Source organism: Rattus norvegicus, chromosome 2, assembly GCF_021556685.1.
Source record: "Rattus norvegicus strain SHRSP/BbbUtx chromosome 2, alternate assembly SHRSP_T2T, whole genome shotgun sequence".
NCBI classification, from domain to species: Eukaryota; Metazoa; Chordata; class Mammalia; order Rodentia; family Muridae; genus Rattus; species Rattus norvegicus.
This window is the reverse complement of record NC_141535.1, coordinates 61,298,479-61,317,234: the sequence shown is the minus strand read 5'-3', so window position 1 is coordinate 61,317,234 and position 18,756 is coordinate 61,298,479. Positions and strand designations below refer to the sequence as shown.

The window sequence follows — 18,756 nt, the reverse complement described above, 5'->3', positions numbered from 1 at the left end:
TGCCATCCTGAAACCAAGTTTATCACACTGGCGGTCATCTCATGCTAAAGCTTCTCTTAGAAACCAGAGAACAAGCAGGGTGAGATCTTTCCAAACTTTTGGCTCAGGCTCTTGAGAGTACAGATTTAAACCTTGATCTACAGACCATCAGCATGTATCATATGTGAAAGCAAACTCATTTAAATCCTCCTGCCTTGAAAGGCTTTCTTGACATTCTAGTGTTAAGGACAAATTTCCACCCCAGATATGCAAGAACAAATGCAAAACATTTCTGTGGTTTTCTTTCTCTACCCAGGTTTTCCTTTGAAAACAGGAGGGACTTACCTGTTCAGTTGTCAAGAACCCAGTGTACAGTATATATAGTTCATTATATCTCTTTCAAATGTGTGTGTTCTTCACATGTGTGTAGTACTACTGTGTGCTCTGTGACCTGGCGGTACAAACCTGCCTGTGATTTCGGGCTACATGGTGTTTGCCATGTGTGCCTGTCTCCCCGAAATGGTAACCATTTGACAGCTGCTGGTCCATTCCTGAATCTTCCTGTACTGTACTGTTTTCTCCAACAAGTCTGATCCTAACCTTACTCGGAGAAGTCACTGACCATGACCCCAGAACACCTGGAGACTGCTGCGGTGGTGCAGGATGCTTTAGGAAAGGGGAGGACTGGTTAGCCAAGAATCATTGCGGAAAACAACCATAGACATTGCAGTTTTAAAGCCATCAGGCTCCTGAGGCCTACAGTTCCTTCCCTTTTCCACAGGATTTATTCTCTCTTCCTTCATCTTCAAGAAATAATATCCTTGTGCGACAGGCACTACAGGACCATCCACAGCAGCAGCAAGGCTGAACGCATTTCCCTTGGCTGGCCGGAAGTGCCTCGCTTTGGGGCTCCCCAGGGTCAGCGTTAAGGCAGCGTTCCATTCCCATGGCAACGCATTATTTCCAGATCCAGAAGCCCAGCTTTGGTGAGACTCGACATGGCCCGGGCACCAGCACGGGCCCGAGGTAGCAGAGGTCTGAACTGCCTAGCCGGGTGAGCGGGTAGGGAAGGTGTTTCCGGGTCGGCAAGCCAGAAGTGTTCCCCAGCTTCCGGTGCAGGGCGCCAGAAACCAGGCAGGAATGGGGCCGAGCTCCCGGGGTGTCTCCGCAGTTAGGAAGCAACAATAGAATAGCAGCGAGAAATACACCCTTGGGGGGTGGGGGGCGCGCAAGGGTGGTAGTCTAGTCCAGCCAGGGCCCAGTGCAACTGCGTGGGAACTGTGTTTGGGACCTGGAGAACTCAAAATGTGAAAGAAAGTAGGACTTAGAGAAGTTAGTCCTTCTGCCCCATCCACAACCCACCGCCCCTTTTCAATTTTGGGTGTTCTGGATCCTGGATCAAGGAAAACTACCACAGTATTCTTCAGGGAGCAACTCGACGGTGTTACTGTTCAGTAAAGTGTGCATTAAGGCGTAGGGATGAGCTAGAGTTTGACAAATCATTATCAACCACATCCCCTCCCCCATCTTCCCACGGGGTTCACTTTGTCAACTGCTAAAAGCAGCAGCCTAAGTGGGAACGTGAGTTTTAGCCTCTAGCTCTTGACTAGAACTTCCTATTAAATAGTGGTATGGCTTCTGGAAAAGGAAGAATTTTTGATCCAGCTTTCCCTTAGCGCTGCCAAACAATATTTGGGTTGACTAGGTCATGATAGTTTTGGATGATCCAGTAAATGTAAAAGATGTGTCATGACAAAATAAGACTTTGGAGATGTAATATAAAGTAGAAGTTAGGGGAAAGAATTATAACCTTAATAAGCACCTGCAATGTCTTTTTCTGGGGAGTCTCTAATCATTGGTCTGCATAGTCTATTTGTAGAGTTATATTTAGCAGTTTTAAAGTCAGTAGCATCCACCTGAGGGAAAACAGAACAACAGCCGACCCCATCTGCGTTCCAACTGTTAGCAATGACACCTACTGGGACTTCTGCTTCCACCTGTAAGTACTGACAGTGCCTTGACATGGTGCCACTCGCCAGAAGGGGCAGGACTTGCCATTTTAAAGAAAGCTCGAGTGAAAAGCTTTTCGTGCACTTTCAACAGAAGAGAAAGGCCCATGGCTGTGATGTATGCTAATAATATTATGGGATAACATCCAGTTGGGTCAACAATCTCTCAAAGAGGGACGATAATTTTTTTTCTAGTTTATGAGGAGGTTCAGGTTTACAACATTACAAATTTACAAAGCAACCTTATAACAACTCTAGTGAACCCAGTGAGATAAACATGACAAAGCCAAGGAGTAAGATTTCATGAAATAAAGAGGCAATGGACAAATAAAAGCAATTTTTAGATTTACTTTTACTATTTTATGTTTTTCTGGGGTGGGGGAATGTGAATGAAAGAGGGATGGATACCCTGGTGCTGTAGTTACAGAGAATTGTAAACCACCTGCCGTGAATTCTGGGAACTAAGCTATGTCTTCTGGAAGAGTAGTGAGTGCTTCTAACAAGTCCTACTAAAAATGTTTACATCCTAATAAGCAATGCTTAGCAGATTCTGTGTGCCTGTCTCCTCACATCATCAGGGCTGCATCGTACAGCTGCTAATCATAAATCGAAGGGAGTATAGGCAGTTTGCCCAGCGGTGCACAGCTGGCATTTAATACAGGTAGTCTATTTTTAACCACTAGCCATTTCTCTATATGGAGATCTCTTACTCTTGGCACTGTTGACATTTTGAGTTAGAAAACCCTTCGTTTGGGAGGTTTAGAGGCATACTTTGCCTTTACCCACAGGATGCCTGTAGCGCTGCCTGGGTTTGTGACTAAAATATTCTTAGACATTGCCAAATACGCCGAGGAGGCAGAATCAGCCTAAAAGGAGAACCCTGCTTTGTACCAGGGTCCTCGTGTAGAAATACAGCAGAAACAACAGCTATCAACCACTTAGGCCATTTCAACTTTTCTGACAGACATAATAAAATGTGGACAGAAATAAGCATATTTCATTTTAACGCTCTCTTATTTCAGTATACATAAGATATTATATACAACTGCTAAATATTTTGCACTAACTGCTAAATATTTTATACTTTTTTTTTCATAGCGAGTCATAAAAATTTAGCCTGTTTATAAGAACACCTCAATGCTCAGTAGCTACATTTCTGGCTCACAATAGCCTCCTGTGGCTAGTGGATATCTTACTGGAGAGAGATTATGTACTACATCATGAAATATCGTAAGGTTAAATGTTATAGAACTACGAAAACACAGGACTTTAAAATATGTAGCGTTGTGAAGCTCAAGAGCCGTCTCAGCAGTGAAGAGCACACTCTTCTAAAGTCCAATCCGTGGCTCCCACGTGACAGTTAATAGTTATCTGTAACTTCAGCCAGGAGATCCAAACCCCCATCTGGCCTCTACATGCATGCACAAGGTGCACTGGCATACACACAGCAAAACCCTCATGAAGTAAAAATAAACAAATCTCTTTAAAATGTAGAGTTAACAATACAGCATCGTGGGGATAACCCAGTTCTTTAAATATACTACCAATCAGGATTCGTATTTATGATGTCAACAGACAGAATGCGTCACAAGCCTAGGAAGGCATCGTCCCACTTACCCATTCCTTTCATTCTGACTTTCCTTTGAGATACCTCAATTGTCATGAATACTTGTCATGAGATATCTCAATTGTTATGGAAAATTGTTGTGAGATATCTCATATGTCCTGTCTCAGTTGCCAACATTATTTTATTTTATTTATTTAGCTGAATGTTCAAAGCTAGCTCAGGGCTATTCTCAAATCACCTTCGAAGACCTCATTGTTTGTCTTGTTGTTGTTGTTGTTGTTGTTTTGAGATGATTGTTGCAAACTGCTGCCTCAATCTCAACACAATCTCATTCAAGCCTTAAAAATATTGGAGCTTACAATTTTTTTAACATCCACACTCAGTGACTTCTCTCATGAATGAATGGATTTAACTTCTGTTCCACATCTATGAAATAAGCAGCTCAAGGAAAATTTCCTATTGAGGGAAAACTTTTCCCGTTAGCCCTTCTGGGTGTATAATCTCTTGTCCCAGGTTCCCCCGCTCCTTGGCATTTAAACATTCCAAAGACGTGTGTTGTTTTCCATACATATTCTTGTTTGCTGTGTAGCAAATTGTTTGAATTTACTGTGAACTAGACAGGTATTAGGATTTGAGAAATAAGCGTGACTCAGCCTCAGCCTCAGTGGGATTTACTTTTAGAAGGCCAAGAAGACTCCCTGGGGGGCTCCTGAGGGGAAAGCTGTGGGGAGGGGTGATTGGAGAGGGAGGAATAAGTTAGACTATAATGTGAATTACATTTTAGTAGAAATTTGGGGAAGTTTTTGCACCTTCTTTGTAGTGTCCTTTTAGTTCTTAGAGAATTCTCACAATGTATATCCCACCCACTTTCTGACCCACCCAACTTTGTCTTCTTCAAACAAACAACTAAATGGGTGCTGAAAGATGGCTCAGCGGTTAAGAGCACTGGCTGCTCTTCCAGAGGTCCTGAGTTCAATTCCCAGCAACCACATGGTGGCTCACAACCATCTGTAATGGGATCTGATGCCCTCTTCTGGTGTGTCTGAAGATAACTACAGTGTACCCACATACATAAAATAAATAAAATCTTTAAAAAAAATCAAGTCCCATTTGTACTAACCATAAGCTTTTGGGTGTGTAGCCATTCACTGGAGTGACATCTTTAAAGAGAACTGACTCCCTCTCCCAGAAACCATCAGTTGCCAGTAGCAGTTCAGCTAGGGTTGAGACTTCATGCCCTTCTCCTCTCTGTCTGCTGGGATTTTGCCTAACTTGAGCTTGTGCAGGTCTTGTACTTGCTATCACAATGGCTGTGAGTTGATAAATGCAGCCACCCTGTTGTGTCCAGAAAATGCTTTCGTTGTAGTCATCTACCACTTCTGGCTCTTAAAGTCTTTCCACTCTCACTTCTGAAATGATCCCTGAGTTTTTGGGAGGAGGAGTGTAAAACACATTAGTTGCTTTTCTATTGCTGTGGTAAGACTCGATGATTAAGGCACCTTAAACAGAAAGAGTTTATTGGGAGCCTTACAGGTTCAGAGGGCGAGTCCATGACTATCATGGCAGGGAGCATGGCTGTAGGCAGGCATGCATGGTGCTGGGACAGCAACCAAGAGTGTGCATCTTGACCACAACCATGAGGCAGAGAGAGCTCACTGACAATGACATAGATTTTGAAACCTCAAAGCCCACCCCCTAGTGACACAACTTTTCCAAAGCCACACTTCCTAATCCTTCCCAAATAGTTCATTAACTAGGGACCAACCTTCAAATATATGAACCTATGGGAGCCATTCTCAATAGCCCATAATGTTTGCAGATCTACAGGGCTTCACTGGCCAACAACTCCAAGAGAAGTAGCCCATTTATGACCCTCAGATTTAATAAAAACATTGCCACCCCCCGTCATAGGGTAACTCCATTTAAGTTCACCTTATCACATGATCCAGCCATATAGCCTATGGGATTGTATAATCATACTTCAGAGATAGCTGCTAATTCATGCTCATTGCTCCTCTACTCACAATATCCAGGAAGTGAGCACAGCTTTGATGTCCATTGGCTGACGAATCAATAATAAAAATGTAGTGCATTTACACAATGGAATGTCATTCAGTTGTTCAGAAAATAGAATTATGAAATTCACAGGTATATGGATGGAACTAGAAACAGTCATTCTGAGTGAGGAAACCCAGACCCAGAAAATAGAAGTGTCATGCTTTCTCTCATCTGTGGGTATTAGCTTTGGATCTTCAATTATGTATGTTTCCATTGTAATACCCAAAGATGTCAGGAAACTGGTACGAGGCCATGGAGAAGAGCTTTTAAGAAGGGAGAGAGAGAACCTGTGGTAGTAAGGAAAGCAACAGAACAGAAAGGGTTAAATGAGCATGGGGAGGGAAATGGTAGGACAAGGTAGGGCATATGGAGAAGGATAAAAGAACGTTAAAGAGCTTTTGAAAAGGGCACAGAGAAACCTACCAAGGGAGAATCCTCTTAAAGTACATATGATACACATGTAGAGTTGAAGTGGACTGCTTTGGTCACTGCTTCTGAGAGAGATTTCCTAGCAGACGTCCAGGCTGTGTATAGAAGGAAAGCAGCACATTCAGTAGACGGATGAGAGCCCACTCCATCACTTGCCCTTCAACCACCAGCCTTTCTCATGGTCTACTAAAAGCATGTTCATCTAGGGCAAGTTCAGTCCTCCCTGACCTGCCTTGAAGTGTTCCTCTCGCCACATGACCTGGCATGCCTGCTTGTCTCTGGGTATGTCATTTGAAAGGAGATTCTGGATTTTGTGTAAATTTTCAAATTTGGAGTAAAAGATAACAGTTGACCTTTCTTTTCCTGTCATACCTTCCTCAACTCCCCCCTTTAAAAAAGCAGTAAATATGAATTACCCAAGTAATCAGTGTTAAAGGTTAGTTTTTTTGAGACAATCTTGTTTTGGAGCCCATACTGGTCTTGAACTCATAATTCTGCTTGAGTCTCCTGGGATTATAGGTAGGAGTCCCTACAATTGCTTAAGCATGACAAACTTAAAAAGTTTTCAGTGTCTGAATTCTTAAAAGGCATTGTGAATACAAAAATGATTCCTCGGGAGACATTTCTAAGTATTATTCCTCTTATGATGTCAGAATTCGGTTTATTCCAGATCACTCTAATTTTTCTGGCGATGTTAGGATCTTCTCTTTTGTCTCTGTGTACTCCTCTCATTACCCACTTCACAACTGCTATCAGCCTGGCCATCAGAAGTGGTTATCTAGATCGTAGGTGAGTATGCATGTGGTTGTTTGTGGAGAATTTGCAGCTTGGTTCTTTCTTTCTTACCACATTGATTTCTATTTCTAACACAACAAAAGAGCCTCTTGCTTCTCAGTCCACACTTGACCTAGCATGTAGTTCTCTCTTGCCAAAAGCTGCATTCTCTCTGGTTGATTACAAATTCCAGGTTGATGGTTTTTAGATATATGAAAGAGGAGCTGAGAAGTCAGCTGGCCTGCACATATTGGTCCCCGCCCCCAAGTTTACTGTATTAGTCCCTTTCCGTGTCTTAACTGTAGGATCTTCAAGACCTAACTCAACACTCTTCGTTGCTGTAGATGTAGAAACCAAATCATGGAGCCAATAGCAGAAATAATAGCGAACATTAAGGAGGCACTTGCAAAATGTGGCTCACTGAGACAGTGATTTATGGGCATCACCTCTGCTAGTCCTTTCTAATGACAGTAAGCAGGTGTTCGCTTTAACCCACATTTACAGAGAAGTCGTTTACACAATGACTTATGTAAAGTTACCTAGCTTACCAGCAGAGGGTCCGAAGGCCGTGATTCTAACGCAAGGTGACACGTCTACAAGATGTTTACTTTGAGCTCCCACATGGCTGTCTTCAATGCTGGGTCTTGAGGGTAGTGTGTTTACTGTATATCCTTATCTCACCAGAACTTAGGAAGCAGGTTACTAGCCGAGCCATGACACCGTAGCGCCCGAGCCGTGACACCGTAGCTACCGTTGTGTCTTTGAGGATCCTGACCCCTGCCCCTCTTCTGCCCTCAGGTCACAGCAAACCAGAATCCCAGCACAAGAGACAGATGACTTGTTCACTACTTGTCAATTTGGAGAGACTGAGGAAGACACTGCAGTTGAGGAAGCAGAGACCATTGACTGTTTGTCTATTCCAAAACAGAAGTTAGCTCAGTCCCAGAAGAAGATTAATCAATTCATTAATGAGAAAATGGTAAACAAACAAAATCTGTGCTGGGTTTAGGTTGCCATTTGTAAGTGTGCACGTGACAGCAGATAGCCTACCTTTACTACAGGGGGAAGCATGTGAGGAGAACGTAATGAGTTGTAACCTGGAGAGAACATGGCAGAGGACAGTTTGGGAGCCAGCCTACCCTCCAGCTCTCCTCCTCATTGTTTGGTCTTCACAGGAAGGCTTATGCTTTTAACTTTTAACCAAGCCTTTAACTAAAAATTCAGTGTTCGCCATATCCGGTTGCTGTTTGGTTAGCCTTACTTGAAAAGTCTCTTAATCCTTATAGCAAGATTTTAACATGATCCTTGTGTAAGAAGAGGGTCAGGATAGTGAAGCAGGAGAATGGTGGTGGTCAAGGAGACACTTGTTGTAGGTAGAATGCTATGGCCACAATAGAATGAATCAAAGCATGAGAAGCAAGGCAAAGGTGAGCAGCCAGGTGAAGGTCCCAAGCATTTCTAAAGCTGAGTCAAGAACTTGGGCCTCCAGATCTCTGAATGAACATAAAGAAAAAGTGTCTAAAATCTAAGATCTTGAGATAGCAACACATTGGCTTTCCTCGTTAAGACATAGCCACCAGCCTGCTACAGACTGTAATTTATCAACAGAGAGGTTCCTACACTGACTTCCAGCCATTCATGGCCAAAGGAAAATGATTCTCAAGTATGTGTGAGGAAAACGGAGAGGACTCAAAGAAGGCTGAGAAGGCCCTTAGAGGCAAACAATGTCTATGCCTCTAAGGGGTATCTGTAAGCCTGTCTCTGAAAACTGTCCGGAGAACTTTGAGTCGACAATCACCACAGCTTAGATCTTCCTCAGTTCACACATGCATTCTGGAAATATCAGTTCTGACAACACAGATGTGCCACCTTCAACACTGTGCAAGTGTATGTCTTTGCTTTCTCTTACTGTTACCATGACCAAAAGCAACATGGGAAGAAACAGTTTCTTTGGCTTATACTTGTAACAGCCCATCACTGGGGAAGTCAAGGCAGGAACCCAAGCAGGGACACAGGCAGCAACCATGGAGAAAACGTGCTTTCTAGTTTGCTCTCTTTCATGCCCAGCTAGCTTTCTTATAGACTCTAGACTCACCTGCCTAGGCCTTTTCTGCCCACCGTGGGCTGGGCCCTCCTGCATCAATTAGCAATCAAGACAGTTCTCCACAGACATGCACAAGAGGCCATTCTGCTCTGAGCAGTCCCCAACTGAGAGCAGCTCTTCCCAGTTTGAAAATCCTTAGCCAGTTTAGGTAATGGAAATATTTATATGGTAGGAGTTATATGTCACAGTGCTGAAGGACAAGATACTGCCATAAGCCACTGTGGAGGTGTGGCTTCTAAAGCACACACTAGTTGTGTCTTCTTCCCTGGGGCAAGGAGTGTATGGTGTAAATTCATACTGTTAAGGGCCAGCCAGTCTAAATCAGAGCTTCTGGGAGTTCTGGTATTTTGTTTTCTACTGAAAATAGAACTTAATGTTTGCTAAGGCTAGCACATAATGAACTCTGACATAATGAATGCTGACTGCATTTTTCTGAAGTATTGGGAAATGCCCCTTGCCTGTGGCTTGCATCCTTAGATGCAGATGCAGATGGGTAAAGAAGAAAATGTGGGAGCCAGGAGGAGGCAGTCTGTGGACCCATATGAAGTGTTACAGTATTTTAAGTGGAATATAATTAGATCACTTTTAACAAATTTGGATCATGTGGACATGACCTAGTTATTTTCTTACAATAACTCTTTTAGATATATAGGCTCCCAAATTTCAGGAAAGGAAACTGGGATCTCAGTGAGTACCCCCAAAGCATCACATAGCCAGAGAACATCACAATAGTGCTAGAACTCCAGCTCTTGATCCTTTAAAGTGGTATTCCATTCCACCGGGAAACTGATTTCTGGATTTGTTGACCACAGTAGCCAGTGAATGACTATGTGAAGTCACTGAAATGATGGCAACATATGCATTTCATCATTTCTAGAGCTGTCTGCTCAGCTCTTTGCCTTACTCTATCCTCATTCCAAAAGACGATCCACTCATTGGATGCTGAACACACATCCTTGGTGCACAGACTTTAAACAGTGACTATGAAGGATAATATCTCTCTCTCTCTCTCTCTCTCTCTCTCTCTCTCTCTCTCTCTCATTCTCTCTCATTCTCTCTCTCTTTCTCTCTCTCTCTGCCTCCTCCCTCTCTTCTCTCTCCTCTCTCCTCCTCCTCCTCCTCTTCTTCCTCCTCCTCTTCCTCCTCCCCCCCCACTCTCTTTCTCAGACAGGGTCTCACTGTACAGCTCTGGCTGTCTTGGAACTTACTATGCAGACCAGGCTGACCCTTAACTCGTAGAGATGTATCTGCCTCTCTGCCTCTGCCTCTGCCTCTGCCTCTGCCTCTGCCTCTGCCTCTGCCTCTGCCTCTGCCTCTGCCTCTGCCTCTGCCTCTGCCTCTGCCTCTGCCTCTGCCTCTGCCTCTGCCTCTGCCTCTGCCTCTACCTCTGCATCCCAAATGCTGAGATTAAAGGTGTGAATAACCAAGTCCAACTGGACTAAACTTCTTATGGAAGTTATAGTCTGTTTGGGGAGGTGGATAGTAAACAAACCAGATGCAATATCATATGGGGGTACAGTGGATGAAAATAAGACAGACAAGGATTGGTGAGTGGCTCTTTTAGAACAGTAGACAAGGATAGCCTGTGAGGAGAGCAAAGCAAAAGTAAAGAGAGAGGTCAAAGTACAAAAAGGCATCACAAGCAGGCATTCTACAGCGGAAATTATTCTGCCCCATTCAGGATTCATCTGGACAGTGTGCATGTAGCAGAAGAAAGGTGAGAAATAAACAAGTTAGCACACAGTCATAAGATTAGTGTAGGTCATCCAAGCAGAGCTGTGCAGGCCATGGTAATCATTTTGGATTTAATTTAAAATACGAAGAATAATTTATACAGGACAGTCACATAATCTGATTATACTTTTAAAAGATTATGCTACCACATAGAATGTTCAAAAGCATTTCATCTTATAATAATTATAGTAAAGTACTTGATCACTTGGAGGATGCTAACAAATGAACTTATTCTGAAAGTTGGTAGGCAAAGAGAAAGAATGATCATGTGTCCTGCCTTTCCACCACAAACTGCTCTATAGGGTAGCCAGAAATTAGGTGGGGGAAATTTGTTTTATTTTTATTGGTGTGTGTGTGTGTGTGTGTGTGTGTGTGTGTGTGTGTGTGTGTGTGTGTGTGGTGTGTGAATCATGGTACACATCTAGAGAGCAGAGAGGAAGGTTGTAGAAACAGCTGTCCTCTTTCCACTCTTACATGAGATCCACAGATCGAACCTTAGATCACCAGGCTTGCCGTCTTAGGCAGCCAGTGCCCATCCTACTCAGCCATCTCCCCAGAGAAGTATCCCAGCTAAGGGAGCAGTGGAGAATGAGGAAATTACTACTTATACTCTGTTGTGAATGGAACTATGCATGTGCGCTAGCAGTCAGGAAACAAGACAAGCAAGCATTACCTTCTGATAGACAATCATGCCATCATGCCATACTTATAAAGTAGATGTACTTTTTTTAAAAAGATAAGAGCATGGTAGCACTCACCACTTAGGAAGGAGGAGGAGGAGAATCAGAACTTTAAGATCAGCCTAAGCTATATAGCAAAACTGTCTGAATACCAAACAACAATAAAAACAAATCCTCAAAAACGTCAAAATATTAGGTTTATGACACTATTTGATATTAAGAAATCACTGCTAACATTTGGTGAAATGATTTTATAGTTGTTTCTAATCTCACATCTTTTAGACATATTAATAGATGAAATAATAAAGACTTCAGTGTAATAGAAGGTAAGGGTATAAAGGAAGGAGTCTAGGCTTTCATAGGACTCACAGTACAAGATACAGGAAACTGAGGAAGACATGTGCCTCACTCTCTAATCGTAATGAAAGTCTTCCATGACGAAGTGCTAAAGGAAGCTCTCTGGCTATTGGAAGAACATGGAGGACCAAGGTGGCAGCAGTTAGGAGAGTGTACTGTTGAGTCACATGAAAGACAGGGGTGGCTGAGAGACTCAAAGTGGAAATGAGAAGAACTTGGTTTCAGGATATACATAGAAGGTGGAGCAAAGCAGATTCAGTGTGATGAGAGAGGACAAGAATACCATGCCAGTGCCATCCTACCCTCTAGTGGACCCCAGCCTGTCTTCCGTTCCCTAAAACACCTTTCCCCTCTTTGCAGAGTACCAAAGCAAACAAGGAGCTGATTCGGTGTTTCATCCTCTCTCAGATTGTTTTTGGGAAAGAACACTGGAAATGTGCACAGGCTTTAGCCAATCTGGCTTATGGTTACCTGACACTGAGAGGTACTTGGTTTCCCCAGCCAGATTTTGACGGGCCAGCCTATGAGACCAAACTTAGCCATCCCCTGGGGGTCTAGGATGACTGGGGGGACCCCCTCATAACTTCACACCACACCTTATAAAGAGAAAGTGGGGAGACCATGGGCAAAGGAGATCGTGTACCTTAGTGATAAAGAGGATGATGATGACAAGTTATTGAATGTTCGATGTGTGCCAAGGTAGTCTTTTTTTAGTCCTCATAAATCACTTGAAGACCACCATGTGGTGATAGTATATGCCTTTAATCTGTTAGAGGCCAACAGATCTCTGAGGTCACCTGGACTACCTCTGGTGGTCCACAGAGTGAGTTCTAGGACAGCCATGACTACACAGGAAAACCCTGTACAGATACCCTGCTCTGGTACGGGTTGCCAGTTGGAATCTGTTTGCTGAAACTGGAACCTAAGGAAAGGTTCTGAGTTCAGAACTTTTTAGTAAGAGCTCAATAAATATCTTCAATGGGTTGAGGCACTTCTGAAACAAGGGCGAGTGGGAACTGGGAAGTGGACATTCTATATGAAACTCCATTTTCAGAACGTTGTATGCTCTCTTCAGACCTGAAGGGTAAGAGCCCTTACTGAAAGCTGAATAAAACTTTCCTCCCCATGTGCTTCTGGTTATGATGTTTAGCCACCAGTGGAAAGCAAACTAGGATAGTTGGCCACTGAAAAGTAGACCTGCAGCTAGAAGATGAGTTGGGGTGAGCAGTTGAAAGTAGCAATGGAAGCCATCGGATTAGACAAGCTGGATCAGGAAAGAGGGCAGAGGACATGAGAGCAGAAAGCAAGGGTGTTAGGAATGGGCAGCAGGAGAGGAGGCAGAAAACAAAATGGAAGGGCTGTGTCCTGGAAGGACACAGGGTTTGCACAGGAAGTGTGGTCTGTCTTGGTAGGGGCAGTTTGGTAGTCAGTGGTCAAATAAGGTCAAGGCTGGGGACCCAATAGAGTTGGAAGTTGGGTCACTGTTATGGATAAAAGCTCTGTCTGGGCCATGGGACAGCCCAGATTCATGGTCACTACCCAACAGACTATCTGACTAGAATTCAGACTTGAGGAGACATCCGGTATGAAGTGGAAGGATGAGTTGTCTGATCTTAGAATAATGCCAGAGGCTGTTTCTTATGGTGTGGGTGGAAAATATTCATGGCAGGGCTACTCAAGAAGTGTGCCCCATGTCTGTTTGCATTGTCAATCACACGTTGACTTTGAGTTTTATCTTTCCAGTTCCATTCAGAGCTGAGTCTAAATAAGTAAGGGGGTGATCTCACAAAACATGGTTTTGACAGCCTTTTCTCTGAAATTCACAGTTCACCCTGATACATGAGTGGAAAACTACATCTGAGATAAAAAAATTAGAAGAATGAAAATTCTATGAAGGGTTTTGTTTGTGTTTCTCTAGATGGTAGAATTTTCTAGTTACAAAGAAGCACCTAGACTTGAAACCTGAGTCCCGGGCACTGAACCAAGAGTTTTTCTAGAATACACTAATTATGACCTTTCTTTGGGAGTAGGCCCATATCTCAGATTTCAGCTGTAGTCTTTAGTCTCTCTTTAAGCTTTTCCTAGCGTTTGGCCCTTGCACTAGAACAACAAATCTTTCAATGTTATAGACCTTTGAAAGGGATAAAGGACCCTCTCGGATACTTCTGTTGCTATTAATCCTGTATACTGTTAAAATGGACAGATGGACAGACTGTATGAACAGCCTGCTGCAGGGAAGGAGGGAGCATCCACAAGTGTGTTCAGACCTGGCTGCACATGTGCAAGTTTTCCAGAGATCAGACCCACTTTCTTCATTTTCCTCTGTGTACATTCCTGCATTGGAATGTGCATGTCAACACCAAAATCTCTCGATGAACAGCCCATTGTTAAATATTCTGTGAGGAATTTATACATACAAAAGAAATACCAGGAAGAGCACACTGAGAATATAATGGGTCTACACTCTGAGGTGAAGCTACCCAGAGACCTATGATTGCAGGCATGTAAGATCAGGGTGATCTAAAGAAAAGCCCTTGGAAAGGTTGAATAAAGTCATTCGTGGCTGAGGCAGCAAATAGTAGATGACGTGCGCACGTGCGCGTGTGTGTGGCACGCATGCTTTCAAGAAAACATATAGGTCTTCTTGTTGTGCAAGACTGGTATCCGGTTGATTGCAGTTTGCACGGAGTCAGAGCAGATACTGGAGGGACAGACACAGGAAACCTTCACTCTGAGTACGGGCTCAGAGACAGCGTTGAAAGAATAGTCGAGACTGAGAAGATTAACACAGAAAAGTCATAAAAACAGAAGGTGGATCTACAGTCCTTGCCCACCTGGACCAGACAGTTGTACCTATCTTACTACAGGGACTTGCTGTGCTTGCAAAGGAAAGACCAAATCCCATCGAGTTTGCAGCATCTTATCTTTAAAAAAATAAGGCACAGTTTAAAGATCAAAATTGATCTCTTGGGAAGGAAAGAAACATTTGGTTGCTACTGTAGATTTATATGATTACTTGGCAGCTTTCATTGCCATGATTCCCCTCCCCACTCTGGAAGTCTAAGAACCTTCAGGACCACAGAACCCACTTCTGGAGTTGCAGAAGAGAGCAGATCACTGCCTGATCTAATCACCATACTTATTTAATGAGTATCATCCGGGCAATTTTTTTGCTCAAATTGTCTTTTGACTTTGTTCCTAAAAACATCTTCAACATAAGCTGTTAAAAACCCCTTAAAAAACAACAGAACAAAAGAAAGCATATTGGAAATGAATAGGGTGTGGTTGGCAGAAGAAAACATGTTGTGGGAGGTAACATTCTAGTGAAAGACCTGGGCAGAGTTGAAGGCTTAGCAAAGCAATGAGCAGCATCTGTTTAGATAGCTGGGGAATTATCTATCTACGCATGATATGGAGCAGGAAGATGAACTTGGAACGGAGAATGTGCTGGGCAGATAAAAAAGCATGGTGCTTAAACATGGGCCAAGAACTTTGTGCTGATATAGGATGGTTGCTGCAAGCTGATGAAAATACCACAGCATCCCTTTAACAAAACTCACTGATAGTTGAATGGAAACTAAGTTATCTGGATCTAATACTAAGGCTAAACCTAGAATGAATGGACAGAAAAAGTAAGAACTCAGGAATCTATGAGAAAAAGATAATTTTAGAATCAAGTCCCACTCCCAGGCATCTTTTCTAAGTGCCCTCTTAGAACGACATAGAGATAAGGCTATTTTTGAAGACTGCTTATGGCAGGAAATGTGATAAACAACAAAGAATTTGTCAATGGAGAACAGGAGTGCAAACACAAAGGGAGTATGATTGGTTAAAGAGCACGAGGGACCTCTGTATACAACCAGGGAAATATCTAAAGGCATCTGTAGGGAAACGGGAATCACACTGAAGCACACACAAGTAGGATTCAGTTCTTTCTGCATAAAGGGGGGGATAAACAAAATATTCAAGAAAGAAAAGAAAAAAATACAATAGAGCATGTTTGTGATGACAGTAAATCAGGTTGGAAACGAGTCCTCAGGGTGGCCATTTCATATACCTTTTTTTTTTTTTGGTTCTATTTTTTCGGAGCTGGGGACCGAACCCAGGGCCTTGCGCTTCCTAGGCAAGCGCTCTACCACTGAGCTAAATCCCCAACCCCTCATATACCTTTTTTAAAAAAGATGTAGTATATAGCCTGGGCTGGCCTCCACCTCACTCCGTAGTTGAGGATGATGTTGAACTCCTGGTCCTTCTGTCTCCATCCTCCAAGTGCTAGCTTGGCTTTTGCTTTATAGTCCTAGGAATAATAATCTATCCTAAAATGATTACTGCAATTGAGGGTCATAGAAATAATAATCTATCCTAAAATGATTACTGCACATGAGGGCACAGCCGCAAGTGCTTGTAACCCACAGCAGCCAGGAAGCTGATGAAGAAGGAGGATCACACCTAGAAGCCAAAGTTCAAGGCTAGCCTGGGTTGCATAATACCCTGTCTCCCTACACACAGCAAAAGAAAAGGTGAATTCCCAAAGGTGACCTTGATCCCAAAGATGCAATTTTCATTGATGAATAGGTCATGAAGGAAGACTGGAATTATCAGGCAGAAGGGGTTTTTGTTATTATTTGTTTGTTTCTGAGATAGGGTCTCACTATATAGCTCTGACTGGCTTTAGACTCACAGAGATCTGTCTGCCTCTTGCTGCTGGGATTGACGGCATGCAGTACCAGTCCTGGCTGGGTCCAGGCTTTGGTGTGTTGATTTTGAATTGAAATGGGGAAACCTACTACCTTCTTACTTGGTGTTAGAAATTGGGGATCACGAAGGAAAATCATAAGCATCAGGACAATTTGAGACTAAGGCTAACCAAGAGATATGGAGGTTGTAAGCGTTGAATGGTTGTAATTACAGGAATTCAGAAAGTTACTGAGATGCAAAGAGAAGAGGACAATCTAGAGACTTGAAAGTGAACATGTTAACGAATCGGGACAAGGAGCCTTGGGAAAGACTTAGCAAGAATTGGTTAGACAGATCCAGTAAATAAGGGTACCCAAAGCTGCAGCAAGGTGGGGGACTAAAGAACCCTGATTTGATGTATTTGTTAGGACTTTAGAAACTTGAGAATGGTCGCCCACAGAAGTTGCAACAAAAAGACAGATTCCCAGAGATAAGTTCAAGGAACAGGGACCAGAGGTACACTGTACACTCACTAGTGTTGGTTTAGTTTGATTGGTTTTGAGACAGTGCTTCATTTTGTAGACCAGGCTAGCCTCAAACCCATAATCCTCCTGTCTAAGCTTTCTGGGTGCTGAAATGACAGGCATGTGCCACTCTGCTTAGCTGAACTACATGCTGTATACACTATATAATGAAAGAGATAAAGGGAGAGAGGAGGGATAGCTAAAAATGTCAGGAGGAGAAGAGAGAGGAAGAGGAGGTTTTGTTTTATAAAAGAAAGAGAAACTAATATTTTAGGCAGAGAGGAGGGAGCAAGTTGGGAAAGAATGTTGGAAGTATCTTATTCAGTGATCTTTGAAGAGATACCTGGCCATAGCAACTCTTATTAAAAAAAAACAAAACAAAACAAACAAAAAAAACCCAAAAAACAGTACTGGATTGGGGCTTGCTTACCGTTTCAGAGATTCCATCTATTGTCATCTTAGAGGAGAGCATGGTGATGTGTAGGCAGGCTTGTTGCTAGAGAAGTAGCTGAGAGTCTACCTCTAGATCCACAAGCCATAAGAAGGAAGAGACACTGGGACTGGCTTGGGCATTTGAAAACCCAAAGCTCCACCCCAGTGACACAACATGGCCACCGTTCCTCCCACAAGGCCATCCCTCTTAATTCCTCTCAAGTCATGCCTCACTCCCTGGTGGCCAAGCATTCAAATATATGAGCCTGTTGTGGGACCATTCACATTTAAACCACCACAGAAAGGGTTTTTAAAGATGGGGTAGCTGGGGGTTGGGGATTTAGCTCAGTGGTAGAGCACTAGGCCCTGGGTTCGGTCCCCAGCTCCGGAAAAAAAAAGATGGGGTAGCTGGGCATGCTCACACATAACAGCAGTCTCCACTAGGGAGACTGAGGCAAGGGGATCATAAGACCAAAGCCATCCTGGGCTACATAGTGACAGCCTGTTCAGTCAGTCTATGACTAATGGATTGGATGGGGTTCGTAAGGGAGCCTGAAGCCTGCTTAAAGCAGAATGTGTAGGTGGCTGTTGCTTGATGAGTTAAAGTTAAGGATGCCAGAAGTAGAACTGTTTCCAAATGCCCCTGATGATGAGCTGTTTCCAAGTGCACAGGAAGGAGCATATGGTATGTGGACAGGCCATTTCCTGCTGTTTTGCTTATTATTAACAGGACAATAAATTAATGAGTAAGTTTGTTGTAATTGGGAGCTGTCCAGGTATTCATAGCTCCGTTTTAAGTGCTACAAAACCAGAAAGAGTAACAGTCATGAGACCTGTTTTCTCTCATTAGAAAAAAACCTGGTACAGCCACCAGAGAATGATTTAAATCAAAGGCAAACAAACGGACAGACAAACAAACAGATCCTCCTGCAGATGATCTAGACCTGCAGGAAGCATAACTGTGGCTTAAAATGAGCTTGCACTTGAGAGAGTCTATAGACACGACCATGAAAAATAATCAAACTTAAGACAGATGCAATAAATGTCTCGCTAAGAGAAGCAACTGACTGTGGGAATAATAGTTGTTAATTGTATCCAGACTCAATCCCAGTACCACAGAATCCTTCTCATGGGTTACATTTACCCTTGAGGTCAAAATGGAAAATGTTTTCGTTAGCATCTTTTAGGAAGATAAATCTTGAGGCAAAGGTAAACTAAATCGTTTGTTCAAGGCCACATGTACATGGCCGTCAGGACTTAATTCTAAGAAGTCTAACCCTTGACATAGGTCTCTGGTTCGATAATAACTTCTTAAACATAAAAGATGACCAAAGGTAACTGCTTTTGAGTGACTATAGTGACCTCAAAAGACTGGGTCACTCTGAGCAGATTTCCTCTGGCCTGCATCATATTAAGAGACGTCAGAGGCCGG

At 43.1% G+C, this 18,756-nt stretch overlaps 1 protein-coding gene and 1 pseudogene across 16 annotated transcripts in view; both read left to right on the top strand.

Moving 5' to 3' along the window:
• Positions 1-868: 868 nt before the first annotated feature.
• Positions 869-18,756, top strand: part of Ttc23l (tetratricopeptide repeat domain 23-like) — a 61,738-nt gene continuing 43,850 nt past the window's right edge. For 8 of the 16 annotated variants that reach the window (NR_197339.1, NR_197336.1, NR_197340.1 and 5 more), the window contains exons 1-3: positions 945-1,033; positions 7,615-7,795; positions 12,052-12,175. Coding sequence is in view for 5 of the 16 variants with exons in the window: in NM_001433220.1 (NP_001420149.1) it covers positions 978-1,033; positions 7,615-7,795; positions 12,052-12,175 (361 nt within the window). In the remaining 11 variants the exon portion in view is untranslated. 16 annotated transcript variants of the gene reach the window in all.
• On the top strand, positions 12,533-14,664 carry Dpy30-ps1 (dpy-30 histone methyltransferase complex regulatory subunit, pseudogene 1; annotated as a pseudogene).